The following is a 21,207-nucleotide window of genomic DNA, read 5'->3' on the forward strand; positions in this document are numbered from 1 at the left end:
TTGTTTGTTCTGTGGTAAAATATTAGCATAAAAATGACATTCACTTACAGGTAATATTTTAAAAGCGATTCATTATTGCTTTATTATTAGCATAAAAGGGATTCTCCTTATTGTTAAGATTAATTTTGTATATTTATACATTCACACCCGATAATGAATAGATGAGAAATTATTTCTTAAATTATACACGTAAAGTCGAGAAAATAGTTGAAACCAATGACAGAACTAGATTGAGAAAGTAAAATTTGTTATTTCCTGACAATTAAAAAAATAAATAAATAAATAAAAGGCGACTTCAATTTCCTATACTACTAAAATCAATAGATTTTATTTTCATTATAAAGTTAAATAAATCTTATCCAGTGTAAATACAACAATTTCGCATATCTGTTCAGTGCATACAACTTTAATTTTATATATATATATATATATATATATATATATATATATATATATATATATATATATATATATGCAGTAGAATACTATGAAATATTCCATCTCTAATTCACATCAAAATGCTCGAAAAAGGTTTGTACAGATGCAAGCTATACTAAGGTTTTTATTTTGTAGAGATATTTCATAAATTGTTTGTGGCTACACATTATTTTCTGATCTTAACTCAATACAAGAAGTGCAATAATTGAAGCTCATATGTTGTGACGATAGTGTTACCTTCAAAAATTTGTACAAGTTATAAATAATGTGGGGCAACTGAAGCAAGTCACTCCCGGGTCGTCGGGTTGTCCGGTGCCGTCCCCAGATAGCCATGGTCGTTCCAGGTCGTTTGAGGTCCAGATCTGGACCTCATATTTGACAGTCACGACTGTTTGTGAAATACGCAGCTTTTTAATCTCCTTAATTAAAAATAATATATTTCAATTGCTTTTTTTTTTTTAAATTGAGATAAATTCAAACATGTTGCATTAAGATATTTCCAACAAGTTTTGAACACTTACACCCTGACGTTGGTGGTAAAATTTGAGTTCATGTAAAAAAAAAAATTTATTACAATTTTGCTATATATATATATATATATATATATATATATATATATATATATAAGGATTAAAATATTAATCATATATGTAATTATGCTATCTAATAATACTTTATTTTCTCTAAATTGCCTATTGTAATTTTTCTATAAATTATTATATTTATGCTATAAAGTATTATATATAAGGCTTAAAGTATTGATTGTATTTAAAATTATATTATGTTATTATTTTATTTTTTACAAATTGTCTATATATTACAATTTTAATATAAAATATTACATTTATAATATAAAATATATATTGTATTTAAAAGTTGAAATATGGATTATGTATACATTTCTGTTATGACTTATTTATATTATATCCAACCGGTGAAACATTCTTTCAAGAAACCAATCCTTTATTCTAATAGTGAAGGTTGTCTTAAGGTAAAAGTAATTATTAGAGAAATTCTATTCACACCACCTATTTTGCTATTTGCACCTCTTATTTAATAGGTCTAATAGCTTTATAGGTGGTGCAAATATAAAAGTCCACCATAATTAAATGTGATCAAAATTAATATTTATTATTCAATTTTTTTAACCATTCAAAAAAAAAAAAAAAAAAAAAAAAAAAGAGAAGATGAACTCATCATCTTCTCCGGTGAGAAGGCGACCCACTGGGCTGCCTTCTCACCGGAGAAGGCAACTGGGCTGCCTTCTCCGGTGAGAAGGCAGCCCAGAGGGTCGCCTTCTCACCGGAGAAGGCCGACCCAGGTAGGCTTCTACCTGGGTTGCCTTCTCCGGTGAGAAGGCAGTCTGTCGCCTTCTCCGACGTTTCGTTTTTTTTTTTTTTTTAAATTAATTAAATAATGAATTAATAAATTATTAATTGTAAGTTTGATCAGGTGGTGCAAATAGCAAAATGTATTCTCATTTGGCTATGTACACCCCCTATTAATTATTAAAAGCTTTCACTTTTTACAATTTCAAGATGTCTTTTGGTCAAAGGGTGGTGCAAATAGCAACACCCAATTATTATATGTCAGTTGTTACCTCAACTTCTCAAATCGTTACCTTGGTGCTTGAATAATTTAAGGTAACATACATCAGCTGATTTTACTTAATAATTATATTAAAAGTGAGTGTCAATAATTTTGTGTAACAAGATACGACTACGACTCAAAAAGATATGAATAACAACGATTTAATATAAGTTTACTAAGTCAATTAAGTCCACTGTCCACCAACTAAGTTAGGTGAAATTGAATGCAATAATTCCATGCTCACAGAAACAAGTTTACTAGTCAAGTCCACCAACTAAAGTAGGTGAAATTGAATGCATGTAATAACTCCATGCTCACAGATCAGAAACGATTCAATTCTATCCAACTTGGTGCAATAATTCATTATTAGGTGCCCACTCTTTTGTTTTGTTGTATTCTAAATGTTTTACTACGTGTATTTTCAAATCTTATTCCAATTTTACTCTATGATGTGACAAACTCTAATAAATTATTATTTCATGTAGATTTTAATATAGTGTCTAAATCAAAATTCTGTATGTAGGAGCTAAAGTTGAGAGTATAAAATGAAAATACACCTAATATTTTCCGTCTTTTAATTCACACCATTCAAAATATAGAGAGTGGAGGGCAAATATCCCGCTGATCTGAGTTGATTTGCTATATTAATATGGAGTTCTACTACCTAGACTCCCAAATCATACTCTCTAAATTTTTCTCTAATGTGGCGCGTACTGATATGCTACTTTTTTAATGCATGTCTCAATACAAGTGTCTACATCAAGATCATGTGTGTGAGAGTAAAAGTTGGGAGTATATGTAGTATTTTTCATTAATAAGGAAAATACTACCTGTACTCACACTTTTTACTCCCAACTTCTACCCCCTCTCACAAATCTTTGTGTAGCTAGAGTGCTAGACAATTTTCTTAAGACTCACATGATGAAAATATCTTATCCTTGTATGCCACATCATTGAGTAAAAGTGATGAGTATAATTTGGGAGTACATATAATTTGGGAGTACATAGAGTGACATCGTTTTGCATCTGGGAGCACAATGCAACGCGCACTATGGTGCAGGATATAAATTGCCGTCTAATTGTACTTTGGCTCATAATTAAAGGGCTTAATTGACCCTTTTTTATTTTTTTTAGTATATATTAGACTATAGAGGCTGAGCTAGATCGTTGTTTCAAAACCGACACCTGCCTATTAAAATTGTGGCAAATTTATACTATTTTATAAGGTGGAACATGATCATAATGATCGTATCGTAAAATTGTTTTATGCAAATACTTAGTTCTACAATTCTAACAGCAAATGGACACTTTGAAACAAAGCAATCTAGAATTACAAAAAGAGTCAACATCCATTTTACACAAAGCCCATTAAACTAACCAGTGATCTCCCAACCATGCTCATCCCAACTAGCCAGCCACACACATACGCAGCATCAAACGTTACCCAGTGCATGTACACGAACCGCTTTGTCCCAAGCCATTCGCCCTCAGCCGTCGACTTGTTATACCAGCCGCGACTCATGCTTACTATCCCGTTTAGCTGACCTCCTGCATCTGGCCCATACCAGGTCCATGTCCCCTCCTGGTATCCACGCTGCCCCAACACAATAGCGCCCCTACAAAGTCACACTAAACCCGTGTGCCTTGCCCAATGCTCCACTAACCAGCAATTACCACTGGCCAGCAACACGCACCACGCAGCATCAAACGTTTCCCCGTGCATGTTCACGAACCGCTTCATCCTGAAGCGTCCGTCCATACCAGCCGTGACTCATGCCAAGCCCGGCCCATACCAACCGTGACTCATGCCAAGCCCCGGTCCATACCGATACCAGGTTCATGACCCCTCCTGGTATCCGCGCTGCCCAACACTACAGCGCCCCTCACCACTTTCTCATCTAGCATCTAGAAACATCCAACAAGTCCAAACAATGTTTGAACTTGTTACTAGTTACCGCTAGAACATCACCTTCACTATAATAAGAATCACCAGCATGTACCACGTCCGTAGCTTCCTGTTTCTTCAACTCCTTCCAATTAGCCTCTTCCAGATTTGCTGGATTTTCCGCCCTCAAGGTTTTCAGAAGGCCCTGATATGCCAACAAATCCTTTACCCTAGACCGTCATAACCCAAAATTCCCTATACCATCAAACTTTGATATCTCGAATTTTGTACTTGAACTGACCATCTCAACAGTGCTCTGATACCAATTTGTTGAGATTAATAAGAACAAGAAAGATAATAATGGCAGAAAAGGGTAAAGAAGACAAGATTTACGTGGTTCGGCAATGTGCCTACATACGGGAGTGAAACAATTCTTATATTCATAGTGATGGTGATAGTGGTGACACAACCCCTTAGGGATACAACCAATATATTTATAGGCATCTAATCCCTGTACAAGGGGTCTACCCGTTTCACTCCTACTCCTAGTATCAGACAAACTCATATTCCTAATCCCTATATGAGACAAACTCAACAAACATTATGTTTCTACCTGCACTAAATTTATGTTTGTGTAATGTAAATGAGAGATGGTTGTTTTAAAAGTTCGTTTAAGTGAAATAACGTTAGCAGAAGATGAAGATAGTGGAATATGATTTCAACTGGATTACACTTAGGTACTGCCACTGATCTGATAAGTGCAATATAATTCCTTAGCTTTCCCACAATTTTATTTTATTTTTTTTAAATTTTACCAAATGAATGGGTGAAAACTGAAAACACATACAATTTGGATCACAAAGCTAACCAGCATCTTCATTTTTTTTTTTTTGAAATACATTATTATTATTATTATTATTATTATTATTATTATTATTATTATTATTATTATTATTATTATGGGTTTATACAAATGTAGGTGGTCGGTGAATCTAGAAAATGGAGCACCAAAATCACAGCTTAAAGAACCTAATTGGCAGACAAAATGTTAATAAATAGGGCTTTTTGGTTTCTGCATATATAAAAGCTATTTAATTTCACGAGACATATATAGTATGGCAAAACCCAAAAAGAAAAAAAAAAATTTAAAAATTCTTGCAAATAAGAAGTTGAGAGTGATCAATAATATATAATATTTTTGAGACATAAGCACATGGCTAAGTGGTAAAGCGAGCAGAGCTTTTTTCCTTTATTAAGGTTGAAATTGGCCACTGAACGTAACCTGAAAATGCAATTAGGTCACTGAACGAAAAAAAAGTGCAATTAGACCACTGAACACTCCAAAAATGTGCAATTTCACCTGATAGCAGGTTACCCTCAATTTTAGCAGGTTATCTGCTTACGTGGCAGCTGAGTTGGCATTTTTAATAAATTTTAATTAATTTCTAATAAATTTTAATAATAACTTTTTATTAAAAAAATTTTTAAAAAATAAAAACGACTTTATTTTATTTTTTATTTAATTTTTTCCAATTTTTTATAAAATTTATTATTAAAATTAATTATTAAAAATAATTTAAAAATTATTAAATGTCAACTAAACTGCCACGTAAGCCGGGTAACCTGCTAAAATTGATGGTAATCTGCTATCCGGTAAAATTGCATACGTTTGGAGAGTTCAATGGCCTAATTGCACATTTTTTGAGTGTTCAATAGCCTAATTGCACTTTTTTTTCGTTCAGTGGCCTAATTGCACTTTTTTTCGTTCAGTGGCCTAATTGCATTTTCAGGTTACGTTCAGTGGCTAATTTGAACATTATTCCTTTATTAATTTTGTGTGTATCGAAATCCAGCTTCATCTCAACAATATAATTGCCAGACATGAACGTTAATAAAGGTTGTAAGTTTGTGCATACAAACTATTTAATTCCACGAGGTATATACTATATAGTATGGGAAACACCCCCCCCCCCCCCCCCCCCCCCCCCCCCCCAAAAAAAAAAAAAAACAAAACAAAAACAAAACAAAATTAAACAAAAAGATGGATGTCGTGCAAATAAATAAAAGAAATGCTAATTGCTTATATATCTCTTGTTTACAAACTCGTCATTCCCTATTGTGATAAGTTTTACGGAGTAATAAATTTTTGTTTTGTTTTGTTTGTTCGTTTTTTTTTTTTAAAAAAAAATCTTAACTTATTAAAATTTAACACATAAATCAGTGAGTGAATGACAAGTTTGTGAATGATAAATGTATAGACATTTAGTATTGTCCATAAATAAATACATAGAGAACTGCAAATATATTTTTATTAATTTTAAATTTTTATGGTTAAAAACTTCAAATCAATGTGACAAGAACTCGCAATTACTATTCGAGAGTTTATCCCAAATAAACTACATTATTTAAAAGTACATAATTTAAGTATGGAAAATACATTATTTTATATACTATCAAATAATGTACATTTAGTACATAAATAATATACTTTTAGCATATTAAAAATGTACCTTATATTTATAGTTCACACAATAATTTGTCATCTAAACCTCCACCACCAGAGTTTGAATTTATGACCATCCAATTGAAATAATAACGGAGATATCATCACACTACATAGTAGTTGGCATATTCTTTTTAAAATAATGTATGTATGGTAAAGAGTTATGGTCCAGCTTTTCCTTATATAGGAATCAAACTATCAAACTCTATGTGCCCAACTCGGTTGAAATTCAAATTAAATGACTGTCACGGCAGTGAGAATACCAGATGTATGTTTAAAGAAAAAAAAAATTATTGAAGTTGATAGTCTCAGTCAAATTACTTAAGCTGTTAACTTGATAATTACAAGGTTTAATTAAGTTTGACTCTTAGTGAGAACAGTTTATTGATTTTTTTTTTTCATTTGAGCCGATCAATTATGAGAACTTAACCTAAGTTAGTTTAAGTCTATGTGATCTTTTATTGACTAAAGTCACGAAGTGAGATTTACTCAAAGCACCGTACACCATCCAGAAGTAATTGTGAGTTTTCCTACTTACCAATAAAATAAAATAAATAAATAAAAAATAAAGATGTATGTTTGAATTCATCATCACCTCATGGGCTCATCCCCATATTGGATATACAGGAAAATAATTATTAAAAAACACTACACACACTACAGATAACATCCTAGCTTAATACTTAGCTTGAACATACGTTTGTTGTAGGAAATATGACAGACTGTAGTTGTTGGCTGAATCATTCTAGCAATATGTTTGTTTTATTTCGCATTTGTAACGAATGTGTATTACTAATCCAAATTATCAGTATTGTAAGATGGCACTAAGTGCAATAATTGTAAGAGAGTAATATTTTAATTGAAACTTTTATCATTTTAAGTCAAAAGTTCTCATGACTTTTGGCAATTTGGTGCATTAATTATGAACATTAGTGGTATTATAGTATTCAACTTACAAAAAGCTTCAAATTCAAATTATTTTGTAGAAGTTTGGAAAGCACATGCACTCATAATAATTTTTAAAATTAAAGGAAGATAGGAGCGGTGAGATTTGAGTGCTTCACTAAGTCACTAACTACGTGATAGGATTGTTTTTACCCAACTATCAAATTACACTATATATATATATAGTGTATATTAAGAAAACATTCCATTAGAGATTACTCTTGTAATATTTGAAAATGATGCAAAGTGAAGTTTAGCAAAAGCTAAAACTACTTTTTTAGATCTATAATTAATAGGTTTGGTTGATATAATTGAGCAAATGACGTATAAGACAAGTAAAACAAAAGACCCGGACTTGATTTAATGTATTTTGCATTCTATCTGGTGGGCATGGGTATAGACACGCTCGTGCCTCTATCCGTGCCCACAATCCAGTGGTGCCTTATGTCTAGGTGACTAGGCACGGGTTCGACCGTGCCCATGCCCAATCTCTGCAACATTTTTAAAGACATTTTGCTTTGTTAAATTCATCATCGTTGAAAAAATCACTAGGTGCTCCTTGGGTGCTTAAGGCATAGAGCGCCTAAGCGCCCATTTTTTATTTTTTTAAAAATTTGTTTAAAATTTTTAAAACTTGATAATTATAAACTATTTAATACTTTAATTAATAGTTAATACTAAAATATTAAATATTAACCTAAAAAACATTTAGAGTTTGAACAATTTAGGATTATTTCGTTATGAGTGAAATAACTAATTTAAAAAAGAATGGAATAATAACTAATCGGCTGACTAGGTGACCTAGTCGGTGCCTAGGAGACCTAGGCAGTCAGTGCCTAGGAGACCTAGGCAGTCAGTGCCTAGGCGGCTCTTAGGCAACCTAATCAGCGGCCGCTTAGCCGACCAGCGCCGATTATTCAATGACTAGGCATGATTTTTGCAACACTGGTTAAAATGGGAGAACTTTACACACACACACACAAGCACACAAGCTTAAGCAGATAAGATTTCTTATTCATCTCTTTCCTTTGATTTTTTATATGGTTTTACACAACTATCAAGTATCAAATTATAGTATAGATCGAGTTAAGATGTCGTTCCACTAAAAATGACTCTTGTAATGTTAGGAAATGATGCAAAGTGAGAGTTAAGCTGTTCTGGGCACTGTCCAAAAAAAGAAGAATGATTGGATGATGGAAGCAAAGGAAGGAAAGTGGTTGTGCGAAGTCTCGCCATTCCATGGATGGAGATAAGGGTAGACACCACTTAAGAGGTAAATCCCAATATAAGTCAAAATACTCTTTAAGAACTCAAGGAAAAGAAATTATCAAAGCAATATTCTTTAATTTACTACTACCAAAGTTGTCTGTCTAACAAAAATAAAAGCAGGGCATCAATGACATTTAAATTCAAAATGTGCTATTCTAGTGCTAGACTAGCTAAAAAGATGCAACTAGCCACAAGACTAAGATAATTAAGTCAAATAGGTTTTTTTTTTTTTTTTTTTTTTAATTCTAATTGTATTTAGGATTTATAAGCCTAATTTGGACTTTACAAATTAAATAGCGGACGATCTAAAATAGTCTGAAAGTTTTTTTTTTTTTTTTGTAAGAAAAATACTCCCCAAGTATTGATTTATAAGGCTGGTATGAACCTCCACTTGATCTTTATTCTTCAAATTATGCCAGAAAATATTGGCCACCTTCAACTCAACTCCATTTTCATATTCTTTATTAGCTTCACTTACTTCTTCAATAAGACCACTCACAGCTTCATGAAATATTTTTGACTTTGCTCTCGTCATTGGACCCTCCAAGATTTACAGAGGATAGATATCTTTTTCTTTGTTGTCATCCTCATAGTTGTCCTCAACATAAGCACAAGCTAAAAGGCCGCCACTCGTGTGACTTGCGATTTATAATATTCAAAGACTCTGAAGGCAAGGTTATGTACAAGCCCGACCCTGAGCAAGGGCGAGCTGGGCCCTTGCCCAGGGCCCACACTTGAAAGTGGCCCACCTTAGCTCACTGCTTCTTATGTATATACTATAAAGTTTAGGTATAAATAATCTATATACATTCTAGTCAATCGGAGTTAACTTAGCTTAGTTGGTTAGAGTGGTGGCCCTCAATGTCAACGTCTAGGGATTGAATTCCTGTCGCTCCATCTATATTTATTATTCACTTTAAAGCTTTTCTCCCAAGACTAATTTAGGGTCGAATTCCCATGGCTCCATATATATTTATTATTTTACTTTAAAGCTTTTCTCCCGACCAATTTAGGGATATTATACATAGTATTAAAATTATAATTCATAGAATTTATTTTTTTCCTCACTACTCTTTAGAAGATGAATTTAGGAATATTATATAGTACGTATAGAATTTATTTCTATTTCTAACTGTATTTTTTGAGTTGTAATTATGTGATTTTTTTATAATCTATAATTATAGTGAGATTTATAATATAGATTGTTTGAATTTAATTTTTCCTCACTACTCTTTAGAAGATGAATTTAGGAATATTATATAGTACGTATAGAATTTATTTCTATTTCTAATCGTATTTTTTGAGTTATAACTATGTGATTTTTTTTTTTATATTTCTATAATTATAGTGAGATTTATAATATAGATTGTTTTGTGATTCATATCAAGTTTTAAATCTATTTCTATTTGAGTAATCTACTAATATTTAGAACATGTGTTATTTTGTGAACCTAATAATGATTTATGTATATGTAATATATTTTGTGATTTAGTTATGAAATTATTGTAAAAGATAGTTTAATTTTTTATTTTTTTTATGAATTATCTAATCAATGTTGTTTAGAAGTTCTATTATGCGTCATTCTATTCAAATTAATCTAAAAAAGACTTGAAATTGATCTAACTAAAAAAAAATATTTATAAATATGATATCAATAGAGAATATGCATCATTTATAATGTGTTTTCTATTCGAACTATTTTATCCAATTAATCATGTTTCATATTTTGTTATGAATATCATTTCTCACGTTTTAAAGTGTTTTTGATTTATTGCTTCAATAGTTAAGATTGCATGCTCTACTCTTATTTGTAAGTTTTGTTTTATAATTTTTATTAATAATTACTTTATTATTTATTATAATAACAATGTGATTGTCTATAAGTTTATTTGGTTTTAAATTGTTTATCCACTTTTATAAATTAGAATTCTTTATTTATGAAGTTACATATGCAATTATTGAATCTTTTGTAATTTTTTTAAGCCAACAAAGGAAAATTCATTTATAACTAACCAAAAACTCTAGAGTTGTTTTCAATATTATTATTGTGTATTCAAAATTGTTAAAAACTTGTATATCTTATTTCAAGTTATTTGTAATTAATATATTTTTTATGTAGTTATGCAAATATATATTAATTTCATGTAGGGCCCATTTTTATTTCTACGCCCCGGGCCTATAAAATGATAGGACCGGCCCTGGTTATGTAGGCTATGCATGATTAATCTTGCCTAAACTAAGAAACGTATGTACTTTAAAAAAAAAAAGATTCTTGTGTCTTGATTGGGTTAGTGTCATTTTGCATGATGCATCCCCTCTCTTTGTTTCTGTAATTGTGTTCTCTTTTTCTTTTTGGCAAAATTTGTAGAATATGAACTACTGGTGAAGCATTAAAAAGGGTGGGTGCTTACCTGAACAGGAGGACTGGCTGCTATGACAACGTAACTCCCCCAACTCCACCGCCTATGACACCACCATCTGGACTAATACTAGCAACACAAACACCCGCTAAGACTACCAGTTCGATCGGCTCGAGGACCGCTGCTATTACTCAGCAAGCAGGAGCCTGAGATAGATAATATTTCAAACTGCTCCTGCAAAAGACAAGATCCCCAGGAAGAATAATGTTTAAGAGAAAGAATCAGTGTTTACAATGTAATGTGAAAAAAACATTGTGGTACAAGGTATGCTTAACACTTCAGACCAACATGTTTCAACATCAAGTTTAGAAGATAGAGAGATAGTTACAGGCTTAGAGAAAGTTGGCCTTCATACCATATATCTACACTTCATCTACCTACTGTTGGAAACTGTAATCATCACGTCAAATCAATGTCAATGTGGAACTTTAATTTGTATATCCTGGAGTGACATTCATTTCAGATTCTGGTTCTGTTGCATATCAGCTGGAGTTACAGAATTGTCAAAACTCTGGCGGTTTAAATGTGCTGCGGGCGCCTTCTATACACACCTTTGAGCCAACATATAGAAAGCTCCCCAACATTACTCAGTAAGCAGGAGGCTGATAGAGAGAATATTTCAAACTGCCCCTGGCCGGCCTGTGAAAGACAAGACACCCAAGAAGAATTTTTAAGAAAACTTGATAAAAGAATCAGGCTGATAGAGAGAATATTTCAATCTACCATTTTGAGCTCTGGATAAAAGTGCAGAACCCTTCTGCTATTGTGAACATACAAAACCAATATTGAAAAAATCAAGAAAAAGAACAAAATTTGTGCTTGAAAAATCAGGTTTTACATTGCCCCAAATGGTAATATATATCATGTCATAGAGAACCTGTCATGTAACTATATATGTAATCATATCAAACATAAGAAAGAAAGCGAAATTTGATGTAATTTTGTTTCAAGCTAAGGGAAGAAATATTATTATATTGTATAAGAATTGAAGAGTGAGATGTTTCAAGATTCCAAATACATATTAAGATATTTGAACACTCCATGGAGATTTTGTTTCCAATCACTAAACTAAAAGAAATATCATAAATTATTTCTTCCAAAATGTTTATATAGGTTAACTTTAAACTTACTCACTAGAGTTTGCCTCTTTGTGGACTCATAAATATTGTTATCAGTTATCCTCTTCTGACTCTTCTTCACTTAGGCTTTCCTCGGATCCCAAAACCTGTCATGAGTCACTGAATTTAATTAAATTTGCTTGGTATAAGGTATGGTTAACACGTAGTTCAGACCAACATGTGTCAACATCAAGTTTAGAAGATAAAGAGATAGTTACAGGCTTACAGCAAGTTGGCCTTCATATAGCTACTTCCAATCAATGTGAATATGGAACTTTGTATATCCTGGACAGACATTCATTGTAGAGGCCGGGCAGGCGGGCAGTTCAGATTCTGGTTCTGTTGCATATCAGCTGGATTGGAGTCACAGAATTGTCAAAACTTTGGCGGTTGAAATGTGCTGTGCCTTCTATACACTCCGAGGATTTTCTCTTTGCCTTTGAGCAACACATAGAAAGCTCACCAACATTACCTGAAGTAGTCATTTAGGAATGTGCTGTGCTTGAATAATGGATTTCATTTTGGCAAATTTTGCAGAATATGAATGACAGTCACTTTTGAAGTAATATTTAAAAGGGATTTATTATTACTTTGGGTTGAGTAAAAATAGATTTGGATTCTCCTTATTGATGAGATGAATTTCATATATTTATACACTTAAAACGAATAATGAGTAATGAAAAATTAATTTCTTAAATTATACACAAAGTCAATAAAATAGTTGAAACTAGTGACGAGAGTAGAGAAAGTAAAATTTGTTGTTTCCTGGCAATTAAATAAAAGGAGACTTTCAATCAATAGATTTTCATTTTCATTATAAAGTTAAATAAACCTTATCCAGTGTAAATACAAACATTTCTCATCTCTATTCAGTGCATACAATACAACCTTAATTATGCAGTAGAATACTATGAAATATTCCATTTCCTCCATCTCTATTTCACATCAAAATGCTCAAAAAGGTTTCTACAGAAACAAGCTATACTAAGGTTTTTTATTTTGTGGAGATATTTCATAGATTGTTTGTGGCTACACATTATTTTCTGATCTTCAATACAAGAAGTGCAATAATTGAATCTACAGAAACAATCTCTTTGCCTTGGACCCAACACATAGAAAGCTCCCCAATATTACCTGAATTACGAATTTCATTTAGGCAAAATTTGCAGAATATATATGAACAACTATACTGTAGTGTTGAAGGTAGCATAAAAAAGCAAGGGTGGGTACCTGAACAGAAGGACTGGCATGGCTGCTATGACACCACCATCTGGACTAGCAACACAAATGCATGCTAAGACTACCCGTTCTTAGGCCCTGAGGTCCGCTGCTATTATTACTCAGCAAGTAGGAGCCCGAGAGAGATAATATTTCAAACTGCCCCTGTAAAGAACAAGATTCACTCAAGTTTGATTTCTGGGGACATGAATAACAAGTCTTGTCAAACAAGAAGTAATACAGCATGCAGAATGTAATAGCACATAGATTGAATCAATTAAACCTCATATGTGACAGTGCCACCGGATCGGAAGTTGATGCCTGACGAATGAAGGGTTACAATGGTGACAGCTAGCACCGTTAGCTGACAAGATATGATGCATACAGCTTTGGGGCGGGGCCTAACTTGTTGCAAAAATGATGACATTTATCTTTGTTGTGATGTCCGTCCTGCACAAGATCGCAATGATGCACAATTTCATGTGTCTCTATAGATAGATAACAGATATCAATAGTATTTATTTGCTGGCTCAATAAATATGGCACAAACAACTTGTGTTTAACCATAAGATGAGAAGAGAGACAAAAGATATACGTGAATACATATGCACTGGTTTATTTTAGATAATGAGTCGATTACAGATAGAAACCAAAAAGTAGATCACATACTTTTCCTACCGCCACAGTGATGACTGATGATGTGTGGAGTGAAGCCACTTCCAGCAGGATCGGATGAGACATCCATCATTCCATCCACCTAATAAAATTAATCAAAGTTGGTTGTTAATAAGCCTTAACCACTTGAGAATCATAAAACATATCCGTTCTATTATCGAGGTACACCCCCCATTAGGAACATAAAATTAATATGATGGTTGTTATGAAAACATGCACCACGAATGATGTTAGTGATGAGGAAGAACTGGTCATACTGGTTGCTCAAAAGCGGTGCCAAAAGCTAATCAATTTAGAGTATTACCAAGAGAAGCTAGCTAGCTAGTTGTTGCTTTCGCCCAATCCCATGTAGCCTTCCTCGATCGGCCCCTCTTTTGAGATGGTGTTAATCTGGAAGCAGGAGCAGATGGAGGAGTGAATGCTAGCTAATGAAACTTTGCTGCTATCAAATTCAACTCCATATTTCAAGGGCCTTCCGCTTTTTCTGCGTACTGCAGGCTCCCTCTGTGGCAAAGTTGATGGTGCACCAACACTGCCTCTAGGCGACATTATATTGTTGACGAAGGATCTACAACTAATTAATGTTTGCCCCACTACTGGATTGAAAGGGAACACCAGTTAACAAGGGATGCATGCTTCTTGTTGTTAAAGTAATACTCACCTCCATCTGTAAGAAGAACACGTACAGTCTATGCTTTAAGCTTCCAAGTACATACTAAATAAAACACAGCATATGAGGTTTCATCCAGAACTCCATCCCCACAGTTTTCTGATTGTCTGATTCCAACTACTGATCGAAATACAAGAAATAGCATATCAGCTAGAGTTACAGAATTGTCAAAACTTTGGCGGTTTAAATTAAATGTGCTGCACCTTCTATACTCACTGGGGGTTTAATTTGCTCTTTAATTTGCCTTGGAGCCACACATATATAGCTAGAAAGCTCCCCAATATTAATTGCCTGCAATTGAAGTAGCCATTTATGAATGTACTCGAGGCCAATAACGAATTTCATTTAGGCAAAATTTGCAGAATATATATGAACTAATTACTGTTGAAGGTAGCATTAAAAAGGGTGCATGGGTACCTGAACAGAAGGACTGGCATGGCTGCTCTGACACCACCATCTGGACTAGCATCACAAATGCATGCTAAGACTACCAGTTCTTAGGCCTTGAGGTTCGCTGCTATTACTCAGCAATTAAGTAGTAGCCCCAGAGATGAGATGAGATCAGAGATAGTTAATATTTCAAACTGCCCCTACCTGTAATGGAAAAGATGCACTAAAATTTGATTTCCAGTGCACAGTTGAACCATGACATGAATAACATACAAGCTAAGTATTATCATACAACAAGGAAGACAGCAGAATGTAATAGCAAATAGATCGGATCAATTAACCTCGTATAGTATGTGACGGTGCCACTGGAAGTTGATGGCTGACGAAGAGTTACAGTAGTGGTGACAGCTCGCTCCGTTAGCTCACAAGATGCATACAGCTTTAGGGCCTATCTTAGCTTTTTGCAAAACCCACTTGACATTATCTTTAATTTGCAGACTATGAAATGTTGAAGCATTAAAAAGGGTAACTGAACAGGACTGAGGACTATACTAGCAACACAAACGCTAGCTAAGACTACCAGTTCGGGGCCCTGAGGACTCCCCGCTGCTAATACTCAGCAAGCAGGAGCCTGAGAAGGACAAGACCCCAGGAATGGAAGAATTTTTAAGAAAACTTGAGAAAGAATCATGTACTGTTTACAAAGTAATGTATTTGAAACAGAGGCTTTTGCTAGACCATTAATTGTATCTTCACAAATAAACCCTTTGACAACTGCATGCATGCCACAAGCTTCGACTTCCTTATTATCATATAAAACATGAGAAAGAAAGCAAAATATGATGTAAATGTTTTCTTTTCCAACTGGGAAGGAAATTTAAGAGAAGCAAATACACGGTAACAGCATTTGCCCAATCATGCCATCAACAAAGTATTTATATGAAATATATAACATAAGATTGTGCAAATCATTAACACACACATATATTGCAAATCTAAGCTTCAAGAGTATTTTAAAGTTTTAAGCTTCCAACTCAGTACTAAAATAAAAGACATGAAGTGAGTTTTGTGATTGTCTGATATGATTCCAGCAACTAAACTCCAAGAAATAGATAGCATACATTCATTATCCATGAATTCTTGCAAGCATTGGGTGATTCTTGAATGAGTTGCTACAAACGCCTGCCCGTCCTGGCTGCAATACTCTCTCTCTCTCTCTCTGCCCATCAGATTTGTTCAGCTCTGATCTTTGCCTTTGAGCCAACACATTGAAAGCTTCCAAATATTACCTCAAGTCATTTCAATTGGCAATATAATATAATATAATATAATATAATATAATGTACTACTTCAATAACCAATTTCATTTCAATTTAATTTAAATTAATTTGTGGAATTAGGTAGGTTGTACAAGTAGAGATGTATAGCCACAGCAGCAGTGAAAATATAGTATGAAGTGTATAGTAGAAGAAGCATGACAAGTCCCTGTAATGTACTGGACTAGTAAGTGAAAACTAGCATTACACATTGGCTCTCTCTATGCACACCAACACTCAAAATAATCTATGTAATTAAAACATCTTCTCTTCTTCATGTAAAATAATATATGTTGTTGCCTGTCCTGTCACAAATGCATGAATCAAACTGCAAATACAGTCCTGTATGTATGTATGTATGTAATTACAATTCTGGGTTCTTGTAAACATACCATTGTTGTCTTCTGCCTTAAAGTGAATACAAGGTATCAATTATCAGTACTCTTCTTCGCTCAGGCCTTCCTCAGCTTCCAAAACCTGTCATGAATCACTGAATTTAATTAAATATGCTTGGCACAAGTTGAATACAATTCAGAAAGAGAAAGGGTAACATACATCTAATGTTTCATCCTCAATAACAACCAGATCGTTGTTTCCATAGTCGCGTTGCTCATCCTGGATTTCCTTGACTGATTTGACAGCAGAAGGAAGACATCTCCGTAATTCGATTGACTTCAATGTTGGAATTTCAGCAAAGTCAATTGGGATCTCTCTCAATTCACGGCAATACCTAATATATAGGTGCTCAAGTTCTGGGAAATTATGACGACTAGCTTTCCAATGCTTGAGATCATGCTGATGATAAATATCTAAAGTGATTAACTGGTGAAATATCACTTCCTCTTGTATTTCCCACTCTTTGCCTGTGCAGGATTCCCATAGTAACTGGAGTACCTCAAGCCTAGGCAACTTGCTAAGAATATTAATTTTCTCCCACTCAAATCGCATATAACTTAATTCCAACTTCGTGAGGTTTTTCAACAGAACAATATCATTAATAATTGGAATCTGTGTTTCAGGTGTACCTGAAATCCAAAGTCTCTCGAGTTGCTCTAAATAGGCTAAGTTCGCAATGAAATCATTACCCTTGTCGCCTAGATGTACAATATGTACCTTCTTCAAGCATGGAATATTGGTAATGTATTCTTTTGAGCAATCTTCAGCTTTGATCTTATTAAGTTTTTGAACAAAATTGGGAGGATTTCCACAAAACCAGTCTGCACAACGAATATAGTGTAGTTGTGGAAACTCCGGATACTTCTCTGCTTCATCAAATCTATATGATACTCTTCCATACGAGTCAAGTGTTTGAAGATTCCAAGACCTTGACAATTCTACATTCCAAGACCTTAAATATTCTACACTCTCTCTCCATCTTGACTTTAGGAATCCCTGAGCCCTGGACAGTTCTACACCATTTCCAACTCTTAAGAATCTCAAATGGACAGTATTCACAATATTTTTGTGCGAGACAATTGTATCATAGAAGAAGAGTACTCTCAGTAGATTTCCATTTATAAAATCTAAAAATGATTCCCGCCTAAAAAAACAGAAGAACGATCTATAGCTTTTCAAAGTATAATGCTGTATAGTAGACATGTTAAAATATTCGTCTTGGATGCTTACCCAGCGGAAACCTTTTTGAGGAAAATAAGAACTACTTTCACCCTGGACAACATGCAAAAGGCTCTCCTTTTGAGCTTCTCTCATACAAAAGGCATGCAATAAATCATGCATCCTAAACCTCTTAATTTTTCTTCCACGAGAGGATAGCTTGCTTAAAATTATCAGGTTTCTATCCAAAAGTTCTTGCATGGACCTATTAGCCACTTCATCAAAGCTTTCATCCCCAAATGCCTTTACGAGTCCTTCCGCAAGCCATAACTTTGCGAGTTGATTAGCATTGATCTCGTGATCTTCTGGAAAAACTCCCAAAAATAAGAAACAAGCTTTCAAGTTGTGGGGCAAATGATTGTAACTCAATGAGAGTAATCTCGAACATTCTTCATCATCAAGAGTAGTTGCAGAAGAAGAACTTAGAGCATTGGCAGCATTCTTCCACTCATCTAGAGTGTTAAGTTTGGAAAAAAGGCCGGCAACCACAATAATTGCCAAAGGCAGTCCTTTGCATTTTTCAACTACAGGTCTCCCAATCGTCTCAAATTCAGCATTGCCAGATTTACAAGCCTTTCCTTTTCATTAAATAGTTTCCAACTCTCACTTTGTTCTAACAATTGCATTTGATGAGAAAAGTCATTCCGGGTGCAGATATGATTAGCCACCTCAGCAATGCGAGTAGTCAACAATACTCGACTACCATTTCCATGATCGGGAAAGCAATTTTTGACAGCATACCATGCCTTTATGCTCCATATGTCATCCATCACAACCAAGTACCTTTGACACTTATTGAAACTTTGTTTAAGTAGTAATGCTAGGTCCCCATCACTTCTTTTGTCTGCATCGTCTTTGGAACCAAGAAGATCTAAGAGCATTTGCCTCGTACTGTGATGTTGTGATGCGACAGTCCATGCTCGCTTATCAAAGTAGGAAGTGATTGATGGATCTTCATAAATTTTCTTTGCTAATGTTGTCTTACCAATACCTGCCATACCTCTAATTGAGACAACTTGTAGCTGCTTAGATGGATGTTGGATTAGCTTCTCCTTTATAATCTCGAACTCATCATGTTTTCCAACCATTATTTCCTTGGAGTGTGAAGCAGTGTGGGAAGAATCAGGCATGGTGATAAGTTGATGAGTAGGTATTGGTAAAACATGAAGGGAGGCAGGCTGCTTTGTTCCTGCTTGTAGATGATACTCTTGAGTGATGGCATCAATGTCTTGTACAGCTCGGTGCAAAATACGACGGAATTTGAGACAAGGATGTGATTTTCCGGTGGGTGGATGCAGAATTTGATGAAGCCTCTGGCAATGATGAGTAGTTGTCTGATGAAGGTTATGGCTTTGGCAATGATGAGTGCTTTTCTCATCCTGTGGCATTTCCACGTAAATGTGATTTTCCGGTGGCTGAAATGCATGATACACATTTTTGTCAAAAATATCAAAAATTCCTTTAAAAATTCTGAGTTCCTCTTCTTCTTCTTCCTCATAAAGATGTAGTACTTGGAGTTCAATTTCATCCTCAATCCTAGAAGCTACATCTCTGAGCTTTGTTTCCAAGTCGTTGATTGCTTCAACACCATCCATTCTATTCTCATCGAATAGTTCCATCAGAGATCCAAGCTTCTTGTGTAGAGATAGGACCAAGTGTTTGTTGCAAGGGATGAGTTGGTTTTGTTGTAGAATTGGCCGAGGGAGAGGTTGCAAGAACTCAAGCTCAAGTGTCCTCATAAGAGAAAGTACAACCACACAAGCCATTCTTCTCAATCTCGATCTCTGTAACTCTGTGCTGTATTGGTGTAATGTAAATGAGAGAGAGAGAGAGTTGTTAGTTTGTCTGAGTTTGTTTGAATGAAGGTTAGCAGGGAAGATGATATCAACTGGAATTGGGTTATGCTGCAGAGATTTTGGTGGCCTCTGCAACTTGCACTACTAATTCAAATTATCGGAATATAGTCACAAAATACTTAACCCGTGACTTCTTTAACCCGTGACACTACTAGTGCAAGTGACTTCTTTAACCCGTGACACTATTTCAAAATAACAAAAGATTAAGTGTACTCTTTACACAAGTATAACGCGACAATTTATATCTTGCATCAGGCCGCGCATTGCATTGTGCGCCCTGATGCAAAACGATGTCATTTCAGATTTTTTTTTTGTCTTGGTAATTTCTTTTTACCAAATGAGTGGGTGAAAATCATACAATTTGGACCACGCAACAACATCTTCATTTATTGTTATTTTTTCACACATGGTCAAGACCGGCCCCGGGTAACAACAAAATCAGAGCTTAAACAACATAATTGGCAGACAAACTGTTAATTAATAGGAGTTGTAGGTTTGTGCATACAACTCATTTTTATTCACGAGGTATAGTATATTAGTATGAGAACACTCCAAAAAAAATGTACAAATAAATAAATAAATAAGAAGTTGTGAATAATTAATAATATTTTTAGAGACATGAGCACATGATCGCTAGCTAAGTGGTAAGGTTGTAAGTTATGGGCAAATGGTGCCATTTAATTTCACAATATTATAATCAAGGAACCATCCGAGATGCACGGCTTGATCCATGCTGACGCTAATAGCACGCCTTCTTTAAGAATTAGATAAGGCTCTCCCATGAGGACTTCAGATAATGTACCTAAAAAAAAAAAATTAAATTATCCATTAAACCATCATTTAAGAAAAAATTATTTTCTCTAGTATTAAATATATTTATAGAGTAATCAAAATTAACTATCTAGTGGACTAGCCTGTTCCGCCCTTATATAGGTAGAGGTAGATTTCGATTTTAACTGCTCGTTAAAGAGCAGGCCTCTGAGACTCATTTGCTCAACAGCCCCTATTTTTTTTTTAAGAGGGAAAATCAGTACACAAATCACAATCCCAAATTGCAAATGGCCAAATCTCCAAATTTGAAAATTTGAAATCCGTAATCCCAAATGGCCGCAGTAATGTTTGTTTAAAATTTGTTTATGCATTTTATTCAAACGATGTTATAATACATTAATATGCAATTAGAATATTGAAGATTTGAGACTTCAAAGGATCATTATCCTATGGACCATGGTCACACAATTACGTGGATTACAAATAAAAAAGTAAATTATTTATATATATATATATATATATATATATA

General features: G+C 34.1%; 2 protein-coding genes across 12 annotated transcripts in view; both read right to left on the reverse strand.

Annotated features, from left to right (window-relative positions):
* Positions 1 to 20,024, reverse strand: part of LOC109184612 — a 32,249-nt gene extending 12,225 nt beyond the window's left edge. Inside the window, exon 1 of the mRNA XM_019334637.1 lies at positions 19,941 to 20,024. The gene's annotated coding sequence lies outside the window, so the exon portion shown is untranslated. The remainder of the gene's footprint in view (positions 1 to 19,940) is intronic.
* Positions 1 to 21,207, reverse strand: part of LOC109184356 (disease resistance protein RPP13-like) — a 106,169-nt gene that overhangs the window by 52,051 nt on the left and 32,911 nt on the right. For 4 of the 11 annotated variants that reach the window (XR_002054755.1, XM_019334362.1, XM_019334374.1 and 1 more), the window contains exon 2: positions 19,278 to 19,843. The exons of 2 other annotated variants lie outside the window; for them this stretch is intronic. Coding sequence is in view for 5 of the 9 variants with exons in the window: in XM_019334362.1 (XP_019189907.1) it covers positions 19,278 to 19,843 (566 nt within the window). In the remaining 4 variants the exon portion in view is untranslated. Of the gene's footprint in view, positions 1 to 16,203; positions 16,411 to 16,829; positions 16,915 to 16,992; positions 17,179 to 19,277; positions 19,844 to 21,207 lie in introns of those variants that run through there. 5 more of the 11 variants (XM_019334403.1, XM_019334382.1, XR_002054774.1 and 2 more) reach the window with 4 other exon arrangements.

This window comes from Ipomoea nil, unplaced genomic scaffold (genome assembly GCF_001879475.1).
Source record: "Ipomoea nil cultivar Tokyo-kokei standard unplaced genomic scaffold, Asagao_1.1 scaffold0188, whole genome shotgun sequence".
Lineage (NCBI taxonomy): Eukaryota > Viridiplantae > Streptophyta > Magnoliopsida > Solanales > Convolvulaceae > Ipomoea > Ipomoea nil.